The 21,311-nt window shown below is 39.1% G+C and overlaps 1 protein-coding gene across 1 annotated transcript in view; it reads right to left on the bottom strand.

Annotated features, from left to right (window-relative positions):
- The window catches only part of NXN (nucleoredoxin), a 457,846-nt gene that overhangs the window by 43,003 nt on the left and 393,532 nt on the right, over positions 1-21,311 (bottom strand). The window contains exon 7 of the mRNA XM_053707374.1: positions 8,661-8,785. Within this exon, the coding sequence (XP_053563349.1) occupies positions 8,661-8,785 (125 nt within the window). The remainder of the gene's footprint in view (positions 1-8,660; positions 8,786-21,311) is intronic.

Raw genomic sequence — 21,311 nt, forward strand, 5'->3', positions numbered from 1 at the left:
ATCCTTTTACAATACCTAGGTTTCAAAATGGCGCTTTAAACACAAAGTAATTGGTTTAAGTATTTTGAACACTCAGTGCTGAAAATAGTGGGCAGGATAACGTGACATCATCGGCGAATAAAAGATATAACTTTTAGAACGTTATGAAACTTCGTTTTGGAGAAAATATAGGTCAGTAGGTTTTAATTAATGTTTATTAACTTTAATATGTTAGTTGTTTACCTTAAAAATTATAACAGAAAGTAATCCTTTAAGTATTGGATATAAATTAAAATGTAGATTTTCTTGCTTGTTGTGTTTATTTTTTTAAATATAAATATAGTTTGTTATAAAAACAGTTGCATTATAATTATAGTATTACATAACTGCATGACTTTTGTAACAAATATACATTTACAAAAATAGTTATGTTTACAATAAAAAACACAACAAGAAAAATAAATACAAATTAATTTACACAATACTTAAAATAATATGCATCATACATGAGAATGCATAATATTTTAAACATTGTAGATAAATGTACTATTAACTCCTAAGCTGCACTAACCTAATCACCTAATCAACAACAATACAGGTATGGGGGTGGTTAGGTGATTAAGGCCTACTGCATGCTAAACATCAATAATCACCTAATCAACAACCATACAGGTATAGGGGTGGTTAGGTTATTAAAGATTACTATATACTAAACCAATAATAATAATAATCACCTAATCAACCCCACTACAGGTATGTGGGGTGGTTAGGTGATTAAAGCTTAAACCGTCACCTCCCAACGCAAACTATAACTACACTGACTAGCTACACTACACCTAGCCCCCCCATCTAAACTAAACCCCCTAAGTTACATGAAAATTAAAAAAACTAAGTTAAAATAAAATAAAAAAATCTAAGTTACAAAAAATAATAAAAGACAGCATCCAAAATAAAACAATCTACAAGCCCTTTTAATAAAAAAAAAACACCCAACACAAAAAACCTAAACTCTAACACTAAAATAAATTACAATAGTCCTAAAAAGATAATTCAGCTCTTTTACAAAAATAAAATTACAAGACCCCCCTCTATAATACAAGTAACCCCCACCCTCCAAAAAAACTCCACCTCTGCAAAGATGAGTCCCCGGCGTCTGGAGCCTGGATTAAGAGGGCCCAATGTCGGACCAAGAGGAGCTGGATTTTCGATCGGTTAGTACAAAAACTTTGGGGTTAGTTAGGGCTTTTTTTATTTTTTTTTATTTTTAAGAATAGACTTATTTTTTAAAAAAAAATTAGGATCTTTTTTTAGGTAGACTTTATTATTTATTATTTTAGGAGGTGGGGGGTTACAAAAGGCCCTGTTAAGGGCTATTGTAATTTTTTTTAGTTTTCAGGTTTTTCTTTTTCTTTGGGTGGGTTTTTAATGGGGCTTGTAGATTAGTGTTAGGTATAATAGTGTTTTTTTTATATTTTGGATACTATCTTTTATTATTTTTAGGTTTAGAGGGGGGTTAGGTGTTAGGTAGGGTATTTTGCATTGGGACTTGTGGCGGTTTAGGGTTAATAGTGTAGGGTACTTGTGGAGGGGGTAGGTGTTAAGTAGAGTATTTTGCATTGGGACTTGTGGCGATTTAGGGTTATAGTGTAGGGTACTTGTGGTGGGTATGTGGTGGTTTTTGGGTTAATAGGACAGATACTTGCGGTGGGCTAGTGGCGGTTTAGGGGTTAATAGGATAGATACTTGCGGTAGGTATGTGGCGATTTGAGGTTTAATAGGATAGATACTTGCGGTTAATATGAGGCTGCTAAGATATATATTAGTGCAGTGTTAGCTTGGGATCATGGAGTACTTTGGTTTAAGGGTATTAGGATTAGTGGTTAGGCACACAGCAATTCTATGTCAAGGGGTCCTTTACTATACACATCACCAATATGGGTGACAATGCTGGATGTTATCTATAGCCATCATCGCTGACCAATGGTATGTATATGAAACGACTCTTGACGATCACATCAGGGTCCATGTGAGAACTTTCCTCATAAGCATTTTTACAAATCAAAGTGCAATGCAAAAAAATGCTTCTGGTCAAACTTCTAGTCAAATCTTTCCAGATAAGTATAGCAAAAAATTACATGAAATACTATAGTCTATATAGTATATGAAATTGGTATCACACTAAGCTTTTTATGAGAAGTAACAAATTAGATATATTTTTGTGGCTAGGATTTATAGGAACACTGAAATAACCTTCTTGGCAGACACTAAGTATCTTGTATATACTTTTTGTGCTTAAGGAAGTGCAATAAAGTCTGTATAATATTTTGCATAAGAACAAACCCTCTGCCTCTTAAAGCAACTTATCTGACTGTAATAAACATAACTTTCTGATAAACCAATCCCAATAAAATGTTAATAACAGACAGCGGATTTTAATACAGTTTATATTTGACTGATTTTATTAACAATTATTATTAACTTTAGAAAACGCATTCCAACTTTTTAAATGTGTTTTACAGTTGCCAAACATCCATACAGTCAGTCATATGATTCTTAAAGAAATCAGAAGCAAAGTTATACCAAAGGGTACATATTTTCCATTAGTATAGACAAAAACATAATTTATGCTTACCTGATAAATTTATTTCTCTTGTAGTGTGTTCAGTCCACGGGTCATCCATTACTTATGGGATATATTCTCCTTCCCAACAGGAAGTTGCAAGAGGATCACCCAAGCAGAGCTGCTATATAGCTCCTCCCCTCACATGTCATATTCAGTCATTCGACCGAAACAAGACAAGAAAGGAGAAACTATAGGGTGCAGTGGTGACTGGAGTTTTAATTAAAATTTAGAACTGCCTCAAAAAAAGACAGGGCGGGCCGTGGACTGAACACACTACAAGAGAAATAAATTTATCAGGTAAGCATAAATTATGTTTTCTCTTGTTAAGTGTGTTCAGTCCACGGGTTCTCCATTACTTATGGGATACCAATACCAAAGCTAAAGTACACGGATGATGGGAGGGACAAGGCAGGAACATTTAAACAGAAGGAACCACTGCCTGTAGAACCTCTCTCCCAAAAACAGCCTCCAAAGAAGCAAAAGTGTCAAATTTGTAAAATTTTGAAAAGGTATGAAGTGAAGACCAAGTTGCAGCCTTGCAAATCTGTTCAACAGAGGCCTCATTCTTAAAGGCCCAGGTGGAAGCCACAGCTCTAGTGGAATGAGCTGTAATTCTTTCAGGGGGCTGCTGTCCAGCAGTCTCATAGGCTAAACGTATTATGCTACAAAGCCAAAAAGAGAGAGAGGTGGCCGAAGCCTTTTGACCTCTCCTCTGTCCAGAATAAACGACAAACAGAGAAGAAGTTTGCCAAAAATCTTTAGTTGCCTGTAAGTAGAACTTCCAGATTATGCAAAAGACGTTCCTTCTTTGAAGAAGGATTAGGACATAATGATGGAACAACAATCTCTTGATTGATATTCCTGTTAGAAACTACCTTAGGTAAAAACCCAGGTTTAGTACGCAGAACTACCTTGTCTGAATGAAAAATCAGATAAGGAGAATCACAATGTAAGGCAGATAACTCAGAGACTCTTCGAGCCGAGGAAATAGCCATCAAAAACAGAACTTTCCAAGATAACAGCTTGATATCAATGGAATGAAGGGGTTCAAACGGAACACCTTGAAGAACTTTAAGAACTAAGTTTAAGCTCCACGGCGGAGCAACAGTCTTAAACACAGGCTTAATCCTAGCTAAAGCCTGACAAAAAGCCTGAACGTCTGGAACTTCTGCCAGACGTTTGTGTAAAAGAATAGACAGAGCAGAAATCTGTCCCTTTAACGAACTAGCAGATAAACCCTTTTCTAAACCCTCTTGTAGAAAAGACAATATCCTAGGAATCCTAACCTTACTCCATGAGTAACTCTTGGATTCACACCAATATAAATATTTACGCCATATCTTATGGTAAATTTTTCTGGTAACAGGTTTCCGAGCCTGTATTAATGTATCAATAACCGACTCCGAGAAACCACGCTTTGATAGAATCAAGCGTTCAATCTCCATGCAGTCAGCCTCAGAGAAATTAGGCTTGGATGGTTGAAAGGACCCTGAATTAGAAGGTCCTGCCTCAGAGGCAGAGACCATGGTGGACAGGACGACATGTCCACTAGGTCTGCATACCAGGTCCTGCGTGGCCACGCAGGCGCTATCAGAATCACTGATGCTCTCTCCTGTTTGATCTTGGCAATCAGTTGAGGCAGCAACGGAAACGGTGGAAACACATAAGCCATGTTGAAAACCCAAGGGGCTGCTAGTGCATCTATCAGCACCGCTCCCTGGACCTGGATCCGTAACAAGGAAGCTTAGCATTCTGGCGAGATGCCATGAGATCCAGTTCCGGTTCGCCCCAACGAAAAATCAGTTGGGCAAAGACCTCCGGGTGAAGTTCCCACTCCCCCGGATGAAAGGTCTGGCGACTTAGAAAGTCCGCCTCCCAGTTCTCCACGCCTGGGATGTAGATCGCTGACAGGTGGCAAGAGTGAGACTCTGCCCAGCGAATTATCTTCGAGACTTCTAACATCGCTAGGGAACTCCTGGTTCCCCCTTGATGGTTGATGTAAGCCACAGTCGTGATGTTGTCCGACTGAAATCTGATGAACCTCAGAGTTGCTAACTGAGGCCAAGCTAGAAGAGCATTGAATATTGCTCTTAATTCCAGAATGTTTATTGGGAGGAGTTTCTCCTCCTGAGTCCACGATCCCTGAGCCTTCAGGGAGTTCCAGACTGCACCCCAGCCTAGTAGGCTGGCATCTGTTGTTACTATCGTCCAATCTGGCCTGTGAAAGGTCATTCCTTTGGACAGATGGACCCGAGACAACCACCAGAGAAGAGAATCTCTGGCCTCCTGGTCCAGATTCAGTAGAGGGGACAGATCTGAGTAATCCCCATTCCACTGACTTAGCATGCATAATTGCAGCGGTCTGAGATGCAGGCGCGCAAATGGCACTATGTCCATTGCCGCGACCATTAAGCCGATTACTTCCATGCACTGAGCTACTGATGGGCTTGGAATGGAATGAAGGACACGGCAAGCATTTAGAATTTTTGATAACCTGGACTCCGTCAGGTAAATCTTCATCTCTACAGAATCTATAAGAGTCCCTAGAAAGGGAACCCTTGTGAGTGGTAATAGAGAACTCTTTTCCATGTTCACTTTCCACCCATGCGACCTCAGAAAAGCTAGAACTATCTCTGTATGAGACTTTGCATTTTGAAAACTTGACGCCTGTATCAGAATGTCGTCTAGGTACGGAGCCACCGCTATGCCTCGCGGTCTTAGTACCGCCAGAAGTGAGCCCAGAACCTTTGTAAAAATTCTCGGGCCGTAGCTAACCCGAAGGGAAGAGCTACAAACTGGTAATGCCTGTCTAGGAAGGCAAATCTTAGGTACCGATAATGATCTTTGTAAATCGGTATGTGAAAGTAGGCATCCTTTAAGTCCACTGTGGTCATATACTGACCCTCTTGGATCATGGGTAGGATGGTTCGAATAGTTTCCATTTTGAACGATGGAACCCTTAGGAACTTGTTTAAGATCTTTAGGTCTAAGATTGGTCTGAAGGTTCCCTCTTTTTTGGGAACCACAAACAGATTTGAGTAAAAACCTTGCCCTTGTTCCGTCCGCGGAACTGGGTGGATCACTCCCATTACTAATAGGTCTTGTACACATTGTAGAAATGCCTCTTTCTTTATTATGTTTGTTGATAACCTTGACAGGTGAAATCTCCCTTGTGGAGGAGAAGCTTTGAAGTCCAGAAGGTATCCCTGAGATATGATCTCCAACGTCCAGGGATCCTGGACATCTCTTGCCCAAGCCTGGGCGAAGAGAGAAAGTCTGCCCCCCAGTAGATCCGTTTCCGGATAGGGGGCCCTTTCTTCATGATGTCTTAGGGGCAGAAGTAGGCTTTCTGGCCTGCTTGCCCTTGTTCCAGGACTGGTTGCCTTTCCAACCCTGTCTGTAACGAGCAGCAGTTCCTTCCTGTTTTGGAGCGGAGGAAGTTGATGCTGCTCCTGCCTTGAAATTACGAAAGGCACGAAAATTAGACTGTTTGGCCTTTGATTTGGCCCTGTCCTGAGGAAGGGTGTGACCCTTACCTCCAGTAATGTCAGCAATAATTTCTTTCAAGGCGGGCCCGAATAAGGTTTGCCCTTTGAAAGGAATATTAAGCAATTTAGATTTAGAAGTCACGTCTGCTGACCAGGATTTAAGCCATAGCGCCCTGCGCACCTGGATGGCGAATCCGGAGTTCTTAGCCGTTAGTTTGGTTAAATGCACAACGGCATCCGAAACAAACGCATTAGCTAGCTTAAGTGCTTTAAGCTTGTTCATAATCTCATCCAATGGTGCTGTGCGAATAGCCACTTCCAGAGACTCAAACCAGAATGCCGCCGCAGCAGTGACGGGCGCAATGCATGCAAGGGGCTGTAATATAAAACCTTGTTGAACAAACATTTTCTTAAGGTAACCTTCTAATTTTTTATCCATTGGATCTGAGAAAGCACAACTATCCTCCACCGGGATAGTGGTACGCTTAGCTAAAGTAGAAACTGCTCCCTCCACCTTAGGGACCGTCTGCCATAAGTCTCGTGTGGTAGCGTCTATTGGGAACATTTTTCTAAATATCGGAGAAGGGGAAAAAGGCACACCGGGTCTATCCCATTCCTTGTTAATAATCTCTGTAAGCCTTTTAGGTATAGGAAAAACGTCAGTACACACCGGTACCGCAAAGTATTTATCCAGCCTACATAATTTCTCTGGGATTGCAACCGTGTCACAATCATTCAGAGCCGCTAACACCTCCCCTAGCAATACACGGAGGTTCTCAAGCTTAAATTTAAAATTTGAAATTTCTGAATCCGGTCTCCCTGGATCAGATCCGTCACCCACAGAATGAAGCTCTCCGTCCTCATGTTCTGCAAATTGTGACGCAGTATCTGACATGGCTCTCGTGTCATCAGCGCGCTCTGTTCTTAACCCAGAGCTATCGCGCTTGCCTCTTAACTCAGGCAAGTTAGATAATACTTCGGTCATAACATTAGCCATATCTTGCAAAGTGATTTGTAAGGGCCTTGATGTACTTGGCGCCACAATATCACGCACCTCCTGAGCGGGAGGCGAAGGTACTGACACGTGAGGAGAGTTAGCCGGCATAACTTCCCCCTCGTTGTCTGGTGATAATTTCTTTACCGGTAAAGACTGACCTTTATTTAAAGTAATATCAATACAATTGGTACACATATTTCTATTGGGCTCCACATTGGCTTTTAAACATAATGAACAAGCAGATTCATCTGTATCAGACATGTTTAAACAGACTAGCAATGAGGCTAGCAAGCTTGGAAAATACTTTCAATAAATTTACAAGCAATATAAAAAACGCTGCTGCGCTTTTTTTAAAAACACAAAAAAAACTGTCACAGTTGAAATAACAATGAACTAATTCAGTTATAGCAACCAAATTTTAACAGTAAATGTATGAAATTAGCAGAGGATTGCACCCACTAGCAAAAGGATGATTTAACCCCTTAATACCCAAAACGGATAATCAATTTAACAGTTAACGTTTTTATCACAGTCAAATACACTGTCACAGGTCTGCTGTGACTGATTACCTCCCTCAAAAATAAATTTTGAAGACCCCTGAGCTCTCTGGAGACGTCCTGGATCAAGGAGGAAGAAGCAGGAAGACTGTGATTGAATTTTAACTGCGCAACAAGGCGCTAAAAAAAGGCCCCTCCCACTCATATTACAACAGTGGGAGACCTGATATAACGGTTTCTATGCAGAAATATACGTTAGCCATGTGGAAAAAAATCATGCCCCAAAAGATTTATCACCAAGTACCTCACAAAACGATTAACATGCCAGTAAACGTTTTAAAAACAAACATTTCAAATGTTATGTAAAGTTATCACTAAGCCTGCTACCAGTCGCTTCTACTGCAGTTAAGGCTCATATATTATTTCAGTATTAACATTATTTTCTCAGACAAATTCCATTCCCTAGAAAATAACTCTACTGCGCATACATTTATCAGCCTGATACCAGCCGCTACTACTGCATTTAAGGCTGTACTTACATCATATGGGTATCAGCAGTGTTTTCTTAGTCAATTCCATTCCTTAGAAAATATTTTACTGCACATACCTCATTTGCAGGGGACCCGCATGCTATTCCCTTTTCTGAAGTTACCCCACTCCTCAGAATGTACGAGAACAGCCAGTGGATCTTAGTTACGTCTGCTAAGATCATAGAAAACGCAGGCAGATTCTTCTTTTAAATACTGCCTGAGAGAAAAAACAGCACACTCCGGTGCCATTTAAAATAAACTTTTGATTGAAGAATAATTAAGTAAAAAACTCCTAACTCCTCTCACGACCTCCTTCTTTGTTGAGAGTTGCAAGAGAATGACTGTATATGACATGTGAGGGGAGGAGCTATATAGCAGCTCTGCTTGGGTGATCCTCTTGCAACTTCCTGTTGGGAAGGAGAATATATCCCATAAGTAATGGATGACCCGTGGACTGAACACACTTAACAAGAGAAATAACTGTCTTATGTATGCCCTGCTTTCTAGATCAGATTCCTTGCATGTATTTACGTAGTTCTGACTTACCTCTCCAGCAACAAAGAACAGTAGTGGTGCATCCTCATCTTTGGCTTTGTATTGTGCTATAATTTTTTCTGCAATAGGTCGAACAAGTTGCTTTGCTGCTTCTGACTCTCCATCATCTTCAGAGTCTAAAAGATAGGAGCACAATAAGCACTTGTGTTTTATGAAAAGGAGACATTTTTAAATCTACTTCTTAAAGTACCCACAGAGTTTATTCTTGCCTACAAAGCAATCACACAAAAAACATAATTTATGTAAGAACTTACCTGATAAATTCATTTCTTTCATATTAACAAGAGTCCATGAGCTAGTGACGTATGGGATATACATTCCTACCAGGAGGGGCAAAGTTTCCCAAACCTTAAAATGCCTATAAATACACCCCTCACCACACCCACAAATCAGTTTAACGAATAGCCAAGAAGTGGGGTGATAAGAAAAAAAGTGCGAAGCATATAAAATAAGGAATTGGAATAATTGTGCTTTATACAAAAAAATCATAACCACCACAAAAAAGGGTGGGCCTCATGGACTCTTGTTAATATGAAAGAAATGAATTTATCAGGTAAGTTCTTACATAAATTATGTTTTCTTTCATGTAATTAACAAGAGTCCATGAGCTAGTGACGTATGGGATAATGACTACCCAAGATGTGGATCTTTCCACACAAGAGTCACTAGAGAGGGAGGGATAAAATAAAGACAGCAAATTCCTGCTGAAAATAATCCACACCCAAAATAAAGTTTAACAAAAAACATAAGCAGAAGATTCAAACTGAAACCGCTGCCTGAAGAACTTTTCTACCAAAAACTGCTTCAGAAGAAGAAAATACATCAAAATGGTAGAATTTAGTAAAAGTATGCAAAGAGGACCAAGTTGCTGCTTTGCAGATCTGGTCAACCGAAGCTTCATTCCTAAACGCCCAGGAAGTAGATACTGACCTAGTAGAATGAGCTGTAATTCTCTGAGGCGGAATTTTACCCGACTCAACATAGGCAAGATGAATTAAAGATTTCAACCAAGATGCCAAAGAAATGGCAGAAGCTTTCTGGCCTTTCCTAGAACCGGAAAAGATAACAAATAGACTAGAAGTCTTACAGAAAGATTTCGTAGCTTCAACATAATATTTCAAAGCTCTAACAACATCCAAAGAATGCAACGATTTCTCCTTAGAATTCTTAGGATTAGGACATAATGAAGGAACCACAATTTCTCTACTAATGTTGTTGGAATTCACAACTTTAGGTAAAAATTCAAAAGAAGTTCGCAACACCGCCTTATCCTGATGAAGAATCAGAAAAGGAGACTCACAAGAAAGAGCAGATAATTCAGAAACTCTTCTGGCAGAAGAGATGGCCAAAAGGAACAAAACTTTCCAAGAAAGTAATTTAATATCCAATGAATGCATAGGTTCAAATGGAGGAGCTTGAAGAGCCCCCAGAACCAAATTCAAACTCCAAGGAGGAGAAATTGACTTAATGACAGGCTTTATACGAACCAAAGCTTGTACAAAACAATGAATATCAGGAAGAATAGCAATCTTTCTGTGAAAAAGAACAGAAAGAGCAGAGATTTGACCTTTCAAGGAACTTGCGGACAAACCCTTATCTAAACCATCCTGAAGAAATTGTAATATTCTCGGTATTCTAAAAGAATGCCAAGAAAAATGATGAGAAAGACACCAAGAAATATAAGTCTTCCAGACTCTATAATATATCTCTCTGGATACAGATTTACGAGCCTGTAACATAGTATTAATCACAGAGTCAGAGAAACCTCTTTGACCAAGAATCAAGCGTTCAATCTCCATACCTTTAAATTTAAGGATTTCAGATCCTGATGGAAAAAAGGACCTTGAGACAAAAGGTCTGGTCTTAACGGAAGAGTCCACGGTTGGCAAGAGGCCATCCGGACAAGATCCGCATACCAAAACCTGTGAGGCCATGCCGGAGCTACCAGCAGAACAAACGAGTATTCCTTCAGAATCTTGGAGATTACTCTTGGAAGAAGAACTAGAGGCGGAAAGATATAGGCAGGATGATACTTCCAAGGAAGTGAAAATGCATCCACTGCCTCCGCCTGAGGATCCCGGGATCTGGACAGATACCTGGGAAGTTTCTTGTTTAGATGAGAAGCCATCAGATCTATTTCTGGAAGTTCCCACATTTGAACAATCTGAAGAAATACCTCTGGGTGAAGAGACCATTCGCCCGGATGCAACGTTTGGCGACTGAGATAATCCGCTTTCCAATTGTCCATACCTGGGATATAAACCGCAGAGATTAGACAGGAGCTGGATTCCGCCCAAACCAAAATTCGAGATACTTCTTTCATAGCCAGAGGACTGTGAGTCCCTCCTTGATGATTGATGTATGCCACAGTTGTGACATTGTCTTATCTGAAAACAATGAACAACTCTCTCCTCAGAAGAGGCCAAGACTGAAGAGCTCTGAAAATTGCACGGAGTTCCAAAATATTGATCGGAAATCTCACCTCCTGAGATTCCCAAACCCCTTGTGCCGTCAGATACCCCCACACAGCTCCCCAACCTGTAAGACTTGTATCTGTTGAGATTATAGTCCAGGTCGGAAGAACAAAGAAGCCCCCTGAACTAAACGATGGTGATCTGTCCACCATGTCAGAGAGTGTCGTAAAATCGGTTTAAAGATATTAATTGAGATATCTTTGAGTAATCCCTGCACCATTGGTTCAGCATACAGAGCTGAAGAGGTCGCATGTGAAAACGAGCAAAGGTGATCGCATCTGATGCGGCAGTCCTAAGACCCAACATTTCCATGCATAAGGCTACCAAAGGGAATGATTGTGACTGAAGGTTTTGACAAGCTGATATCAATGTTAAACTTCTCTTGTCTGACAAGGACAGAGTCATAGACACTGAATTTATCTAGAAACCTAAAAAGGTTACCCTTGTCTGAGGAATCAATGAACTGATTGGTAAATTGATCCTCCAACCATGAACTTGAAGAAACAACACAAGTCGATTCGTATGAGATTCTTCGAAAATGAGAAGACTGAGCAAGTACCAAGATATCGTCCAAATAAGGAAATACCAAAACCCTATTCTCTGATTACAGAAAGAAGGGCACCGAGAACCTTTGAAAAAAATTCTTGGAACTGAGGCTAGGCCAAACAGTAGAGCCACAAAACTGGTAATGCTTGTCTAAAAAGAGAATCTCAGACACTAAAAGTGATCTGGATGAATCGGAATATGCAGATACACATCCTGTAAATCTATTGTAGACATATAATGCCCTTGCTAAACAAAAGGCAGGATAGTCCTACAGTAACCATCTTGAATGTTGGTATCCTAACATAACGATTCAATAATGATAGATCCAGAACTGGTCTGAAGGAATTGACCTTCTTTGGTACAATGAAGAGATAAAATAAAACCCCAGCCCCTGTTCCAGAACTGGAACTGGCATAAATACTCCAGCCAACTCTAGATCTGAAACACATTTCAGAAATGCTGAGCCTTGCTGTGTCAACTGGGACACGGGAAAGAAAAGAATCTCTTAGCAGGAGGCCTTAACTTGAAGCCAATTCTGTACCTTTCTGAAACAATGTTTCTGAAACCAGAGATTAAGAACGGAATTGATCCAAATTTCTTTGAAGAAAACGTAATCTGCCCCATACCAGCTGAGCTGGAATAAGGGCCGCACCTTCATAGGTACTTAGGAGCTGGCTATAGGTTTCTATAAGGCTTGGATATATTCCAAACTGGAAATAGTTTCCAAACTGATACCGCTCCTGAGGATGAAGGATCAGGCTTTTGTTCCTTGTTGTGAGGAAAGGAACGAAATGATTATTTACCCTGGAAAGAAAGGGAAAGCAAAGTTGACTTAGAAGACATGTCAGTATTCCAAGTTTAATCCATAAAGCTTTTCTAGCTAAAATAGCTAGAGACATATACCTGACATCAACTCTAATGATATCAAAAGATGGTATCACCAATAAAATTATTAGCATGTTATAGAATAATAATAATGCTATAAAATGATTGATCTGTTACTTGTTGCGCTAAAGCTTCTAACCAAAAAGTTGAAGCTGCAGCAACATCCGCTAAAAATATAGCAGGTCTAAGAAGATTACCTGAACATAAGTAAGCTTTTCTTAGAAAAGATTCAATTTTCCTATCTAAAGGATCCTTAAATGAAGTACTATCTGCCATAGGAATAGTAGTACATTAGCAGGAGTAGAGACAGCCCCATAACCTTAGGGATTTTTGTCCCAAAAAACTCTAATCTGTCAGATGGCACAGGATATAATTTGCTTAAACGTCTAGAAGGAGTAAATAAATTACCCAAATTATTCCATTCCCTGGAAATTACTTCAGAAATAGCATCAGGGAGATAAAACACTTCTGGAATAACTACAGGAGATTTAAAAACCTTATTTAAACGTTTACATTTAGTATCAAGAGGACCAGAATCCTCTATTTCTAATGCAAATAACACTTCTTTAAGTAAAGAACGAATAAATTCCATCTTGAACAAATACAAAGATTTATCAGCATCAACCTCTGAGACAGAAACCTCTGAACCAGAAGAACCATTATCAGTATCAGAATGATGATGTTCATTTAAAAATTCATCTGAAAAAAAGAGAAGTTTTAAAAGACTTTTATGTATACTAGAAGGAGAAATAACAGACATAGCCTTCTTAATGGATTTAAAAAATAAAATCTCTTATGTTATCAGGAACACTCTGAAAATTAGATGTTGACGGACAGCAACAGGTAATGTAACAGTACTAAAGGAAATTTTATCTGCATTAATAAGTTTGACATGACATGCAATACAAATAACAGCTGGAGAAAACAGATACCAAAAGTTTATAGCAGACTTAGCTTGGTAGCTCCAGCACTGTGCAGTGATTTTCCTGTAGTATCTTCTGACTCAGTTGCAACGTGGAACATCTTGCAATATGTAAAAGAAAAAAAAAACAACATATAAAGCAAAATTGATCAAATTCCTTAAATGACAGTTTCAGGAATGGGAAAAAAATGCCAGTGAACAAGCTTCTAGCAACCAGAAGCAATAAATAATGAGACTTAAATAATGTGGAGACAAAAATGACGCCCATATTTTTTAGCGCCAAAAAAGACGCCCACATTATTTGGCGCCTAAATGCTTTTGGCGACAAAAATGACGCCACATCCGGAACGCCGACATCTTTGACGCAAAATAACGTCAAAAAATGACGCAACTTCCGGCGACACGTATGACGCCGGAAACGGAAAAGAATTTTTGCGCCAAAAAAGTCCGCGCCAAGAATGACGCAATAAAATGAAGCATTTTCAGCCCCCGCGAGCCTAACAGCCCACAGGGAAAAAAGTCAAATTTTTGAGGTAAGAAAAAATATGATAATTCAATGCATAATCCCAAATATGAAACTGACTGTCTGGAAATAAGGAAAATTGAACATTCTGAGTCAAGGCAAATAAATGTTTGAATACATATATTTAGAACTTTATAAATAAAGTGCCCAACCATAGCTTAGAGTGTCACAGAAAATAAGACTTACTTACCCCAGGACACTCATCTACATGTTTGTAGAAAGCCAAACCAGTACTGAAACGAGAATCAGTAGAGGAAATGGTAAATATAAGAGTATATCGTCGATCTGAAAAGGGAGGTAAGAGATGAATCTCTACGACCGATAACAGAGAACCTTATGAAATAGACCCCGTAGAAGGAGATCACTGCATTCAATAGGCAATACTCTCTTCACATCCCTCTGACATTCACTGCACGCTGAGAGGAAAACCGGGCTCCAACTTGCTGCGGAGCGCATATCAACGTAGAATCTAGCACAAACTTACTTCACCACCTCCCTTGGAGGCAAAGTTTGTAAAACTGATTTGTGGGTGTGGTGAGGGGTGTATTTATAGGCATTTTAAGGTTTGGGAAACTTTGCCCCTCCTGGTAGGAATGTATATCCCATACGTCACTAGCTCATGGACTCTTGTTAATTACATGAAAGAAAACAGATCAGTTATAAACAGCAGGATTTATAAAATTAATGTATTTTTTCCATGCCCACAACACAACACACTAAAAGCTTATATTGCAAGTGATTATTTGAAAAACGATCTCCTGTGGCAGCAAAATGATAAAGTATTAAACAGAGTATATTAAGGTATTGTTTGCAAATTAGCATTTTATTCTAGTCCTTTTAGAGAAAGCATTAGACATAAAATTCATTTTATTTACGTTGCTTATCTACACAGTTTGTTTCACCGTGTTTTGCCACTGTGGGAGGAGGAACAAACAAGTTTTTACCAATGTATATTACAGGCATGCAAGCTGGATGTACAATGCTGTTAGTTGCTGGGTGTGTGTGTGTGTGTGGGGGGGGGGGGAGAGGCGAGGCAGTTAACTCACACACAGGTGAACACCAGCACTAGACATCAAGGTTACCCCCTTTCAAGGAGTCTCTCGGGTGTAAGCACCATGGCCAGAATGATTTATTTGACAGTGAGCAGGGGGTGTTTATATTCATTAAAAGGTTTTTATTTTTCATTTAGAAACATCACACAAAAATTTTTTTTAACTGAATGGTGTGGGACTATTCCAACACTATTATTAAAAAAGCAAAAAGAGAGGTAGACAAATTAGATTAAAAGTGTCTTCTTGAGATTCGCAACCACAAAAATAGTAGACCAGAATTTAAGGGGGTCAATTTCATAACTACTTACAGCTCCCAATATGATGAAATATGTAAAATAGTGCGCAAACACTTTCCAATGCTGTTGGCGGATGATGGTTTGGTTGAAACTGTTAGAGGAGGTTTGAGATGTTCTTATAGAAAATGCAAAACTATAGGAAACATTGTTTCAACCTCACAGTTGCCCCAAACCAACAACCCCCAGAGTTCATGGCTATCATTTAAAAGGTATGTTTAGATGTGGCCACAAAAAGTGTAAGTCGTGCAACTCTGTCCATCTTACAAACACTTTTTCTTCAATGGTCACCAATGAGACATTTAACATTTATGGTTGTTTGAACTGCTCATCTACGTTTGTGGTTTATCTTATCACATGCACTTCATGTGGGGTGCAGTATGTAGGACTCCCAACGAGAGATGTGAGGTCCAGAATATGTGAGCATTTCTCAACCATCAAAGTGGGGAAATCCTCTACCCCCCTTGGTATAACATTTTACTGGCAAGCATCAAGGTTGATTGGACACTTTCAGTTGGTGTGCTATTGAGAGGGTTTTAATTCCAAAAATGAGAGGAGATGCAAAAACTCCTCAACAAGAGAGATGTTCTGGATATTCAGACTCAGGACCCGTGTTCCCCTGGGTCTGAATTCAGAATATGATCTCATCAATTACTGGGAATGACAATAAATGTTTAGCATTGTGTCTATGTGCAAGGGATAGTACTATATAGCATAATTTATTATGTCCCTATGAGAAAACTTATTACCATCATTATATATGGGTTGTGTTCCCTTTTTAGCTGAATTAGCTTATATCACTGTATTAGTAATATTACTTTATTATACATTCCAGTAAGCTTAAAAACCTGCCATTTTCACTCTCTCTTTTACTCAATTAATTAATTATTATTGCTAATAATATGTATATTTTGGTTTTTTCATTATTTGAACTCTGTTGCAACCTTCATTTAGGGAAATTTTGTTACAGGTTATGTTATGCCTAATTGTATTACCTGCCAAATCTAAAATATCAGTGTTTTACCTTGACGGTCAAAAGTGGGTGGAGCAATGATTTGGTATTAACCAATTGTAACCTTTTAGCCCTTTTAAATGTTGGAATGTACATTACTAGCATTATGGCTATGATTACGGCCCCTTGGCCGAAACGCATAAGGCTGCTTATCTGCTCTTCATCCTACTCTCTATGTGTGAGCCCCTGGGCATTTTTATCTTTTTCTTATAAATGTTTTGAAGTTTTAAGACGTTTGCAAACAACAACAAAAACATAATTTATGTAAGAACGTACCTGATAAATTCATTTCTTTCATATTAGCAAGAGTCCATGAGCTAGTGACGTATGGGATATACATTCCTACCAGGAGGGGCAAAGTTTCCCAAACCTCAAAATGCCTATAAATACACCCCTCACCACACCCACAATTCAGTTTAACGAATAGCCAAGAAGTGGGGTGATAAAAAAGTGCGAAAGCATATAAAAATAAGGAATTGGAATAATTGTGCTTTATACAAAATCAAAACCACCACAAAAAAAGGGCGGGCCTCATGGACTCTTGCTAATATGAAAGAAATGAATTTATCAGGTAAGTTCTTACATAAATTATGTTTTCTTTCATGTAATTAGCAAGAGTCCATGAGCTAGTGACGTATGGGATAATGATTACCCAAGATGTGGATCTTTCCACACAAGAGTCACTAGAGAGGGAGGGATAAAATAAAGACAGCCAATTCCTGCTGAAAATAATCCACACCCAAAATAAAGTTTAATGAAAAACATAAGCAGAAGATTCAAACTGAAACCGCTGCCTGAAGTACTTTTCTACCAAAAACTGCTTCAGAAGAAGAAAATACATAAAAATGGTAGAATTTAGTAAAAGTATGCAAAGAGGACCAAGTTGCTGCTTTGCAAATCTAATCAACCGAAGCTTCATTCCTAAATGCCCAGGAAGTAGAAACTGACCTAGTAGAATGAGCTGTAATCCTCTGAGGCGGAGTTTTACCCGACTCAACATAGGCAAGATGAATTAAAGATTTCAACCAAGATGCCAAATAAATGGCAGAAGCTTTCTGGCCTTTTCTAGAACCGGAAAAGATAACAAATAGACTAGAAGTCTTTCGGAAAGACTTAGTAGCTTCAACATAATATTTCAAAGCTCTAACAACATCCAAAGAATGCAACGATTTCTCCTTAGAATTCTTAGGATTAGGACATAATGAAGGAACCACAATTTCTCTACTAATGTTGTTGGAATTCACAACTTTAGGTAAAAAATCAAAAGAAGTTCGCAACACCGCCTTATCCTGATGAAAAATCAGAAAAGGAGACTCACAAGAAAGAGCAGATAATTCAGAAACTCTTCTGGCAGAAGAGATTGCCAAAAGGAACAAAACTTTCCAAGAAAGTAATTTAATGTCCAATGAATGCATAGGTTCAAACGGAGGAGCTTGAAGAGCTCCCAGAACCAAATTCAAACTCCAAGGAGGAGAAATTGACTTAATGACAGGTTTTATACAAACCAAAGCTTGTACAAAACAATGAATATCAGGAAGAACAGCAATCTTTCTGTGAAAAAGAACAGAAAGAGCAGAGATTTGTCCTTTCAAAGAACTTGCGGACAAACCCTTATCTAAACCATCCTGAAGAAACTGTAAAATTCTCGGTATTCTAAAAGAATGCCAAGAAAAATGATGAGAAAGACACCAAGAAATATAAGTCTTCCAGACTCTATAATATATCTCTCTGGATACAGATTTACGAGCCTGTAACATAGTATTAATCACAGAGTCAGAGAAACCTCTTTGACCAAGAATCAAGCGTTCAATCTCCATACCTTTAAATTTAAGGATTTTAGATCCTGATGGAAAAAAGGACCTTGCGACAGAAGGTCTGGTCTTAACGGAAGAGTCCACGGTTGGCAAGAGGCCATCCGGACAAGATCCGCATACCAAAACCTGTGAGGCCATGCCGGAGCTACCAGCAGAACAAACGAGCATTCCCTCAGAATCTTGGAGATTACTCTTGGAAGAAGAACTAGAGGCGGAAAGATATAGGCAGGATGATACTTCCAAGGAAGTGATAATGCATCCACTGCCTCCGCCTGAGGATCCCGGGATCTGGACAGATACCTGGGAAGTTTCTTATTTAGATGAGACGCCATCAGATCTATTTCTGGAAGTTCCCACATTTGAACAATCTGAAGAAATACCTCTGGGTGAAGAGACCATTCGCCCGGATGCAACGTTTGGCGACTGAGATAATCCGCTTCCCAATTGTCTATACCTGGGATATGAACCGCAGAGATTAGACAGGAGCTGGATTCCGCCCAAACCAAAATTCGAGATACTTCTTTCATAGCCAGAGGACTGTGAGTCCCTCCTTGATGATTGATGTATGCCACAGTTGTGACATTGTCTGTCTGAAAGCAAATAAACGATTCTCTCTTCAGAAGAGGCCAAAACTGAAGAGCTCTGAAAATTGCACGGAGTTCCAAAATATTGATCGGCAATCTCACCTCCTGAGATTCCCAAACTCCTTGTGCCGTCAGAGATCCCCACACAGCTCCCCAACCTGTGAGACTTGCATCTGTTGAAATTACAGTCCAGGTCGGAAGCACAAAAGAAGCCCCCTGAATTAAACGATGGTGATCTGTCCACCATGTTAGAGAGTGTTGAACAATCGGTTTTAAAGATATTAATTGAAATATCTTTGTGTAATCCTTGCACCATTGATTCAGCATACAAAGCTGAAGAGGTCGCATGTGAAAACGAGCAAAGGGGATCGCGTCCGATGCAGCAGTCATAAGACCTAGAATTTCCATGCATAAGGCTACCGAAGGGAATGATTGTGACTGAAGGTTTCGACAAGCTGAAATCAGTTTTAGACGTCTCTTGTCTGTTAGAGTCATGGACACTGAATCTATCTGGAAACCCAGAAAGGTTACCCTTGTCTGAGGAATCAATGAACTTTTTGGTAAATTGATCCTCCAACCATGATCTTGAAGAAACAACACAAGTCGATTCGTATGAGATTCTGCTAAATGTAAAGATTGAGCAAGTACCAAGATATCGTCCAAATAAGGAAATACCACAATACCCTGTTCTCTGATTACAGACAGAAGGGCACCGAGAACCTTTGTAAAAATTCTTGGAGCTGTAGCTAGGCCAAACGGCAGAGCCACAAACTGGTAATGCTTGTCCAGAAAAGAGAATCTCAGGAACTGATAATGATCTGGATGAATCGGAATATGCAGATATGCATCCTGTAAATCTATTGTGGACATATAATTCCCTTGCTGAACAAAAGGCAAGATAGTCCTTACAGTTACCATCTTGAATGTTGGTATCCTTACATAACGATTCAATATTTTTAGATCCAGAACTGGTCTGAAGGAATTCTCCTTCTTTGGTACAATGAAGAGATTTGAATAAAACCCCATCCCCTGTTCCGGAACTGGAACTGGCATAATTACTCCAGCCAACTCTAGATCTGAAACACAATTCAGAAATGCTTGAGCTTTCACTGGATTTACTGGGACACGGGAAAGAAAAAATCTCTTTGCAGGAGGTCTCAACTTGAAACCAATTCTGTACCCTTCTGAAACAATGTTCTGAATCCAAAGATTGTGAACAGAATTGATCCAAATTTCTTTGAAAAAACGTAACCTGCCCCCTACCAGCTGAGCTGGAATGAGGGCCGCACCTTCATGTGGACTTAGAAGCAGGCTTGGATTTATTCCAGACTGGAGATGGTTTCCAAACTGAAACTGGTCCTGAGGATGAAGGATTAGGCTTTTGTTCTTTGTTGAAACGAAAGGAACGAAAACGATTATTAGCCCTGTTTTTACCCTTAGATTTTTTATCCTGTGGTAAAAAAGTTCCTTTCCCACCAGTAACAGTTGAGATAATAGAATCCAACTGAGAACCAAATAATTTGTTACCCTGGAAAGAAATGGAAAGTAGAGTTGATTTAGAAGTCATATCAGCATTCCAAGCTTTAAGCCATAAAGCCCTTCTAGCTAAAATAGCTAGAGACATAAACCTGACATCAACCCTGATAATATCAAAAATGGCATCACAGATAAAATTATTAGCATGCTGAAGAAGAATAATAATATTATGAGAATCATGATCTGTTACTTGTTGCGCTAAAGTTTCCAACCAAAAAGTTGAAGCTGCAGCAACATCAGCTAATGATATAGCAGGTCTAAGAAGATTACCTGAACACAGATAAGCTTTTCTTAGAAAGGATTCAATTTTCCTATCTAAAGGATCCTTAAACGAAGTACCATCTGACGTAGGAATAGTAGCACGTTTAGCAAGGGCAGCAATAGCCCCATCAACTCCAGGGATCTTGTCCCAAAATTCTAATCGGTCAGACGGCACAGGATATAATTGCTTAAAACGTTTAGGAGTAAAAGAATTACCCAATTTATCCCATTCTTTGGAAATTACTTCAGAAATAGCATTAGGAACAGGAAAAACTTCTGGAATAACCACAGGAGATTTAAATACCTTATCTAAACGTTTAGAATTAGTATCAAGAGGACCAGAATCCTCTATTTCTAAAGCAATTAGTACTTCTTTAAGTAAAGAACGAATAAATTCCATTTTAAATAAATATGAAGATTTATCAGCATCAATCTCTGAGACAGAATCCTCTAAACCAGAAGAGTCATCAGAATCAGAATGATGATGTACATTTAAAAATTCATCTGTAGGGAGAGAAGTTTTAAAATATTTTTTACGTTTACTAGAAGGAGAAATAACAGACATAGCCTTCTTGATGGATTCAGAAACAAAATCTCTTATGTTATCAGGAACATTCTGCACCTTAGATGTTGAGGGAACTGCAACAGACAATGGTACTTTACTAAAGGAAATATTATCTGCATTAACAAGTTTGTCATGACAATTAATACAAACAACAGCCGGAGGAATAGCTACCAAA

Source organism: Bombina bombina, chromosome 3 (assembly GCF_027579735.1).
Source record: "Bombina bombina isolate aBomBom1 chromosome 3, aBomBom1.pri, whole genome shotgun sequence".
Taxonomy (NCBI): Eukaryota; Metazoa; Chordata; class Amphibia; order Anura; family Bombinatoridae; genus Bombina; species Bombina bombina.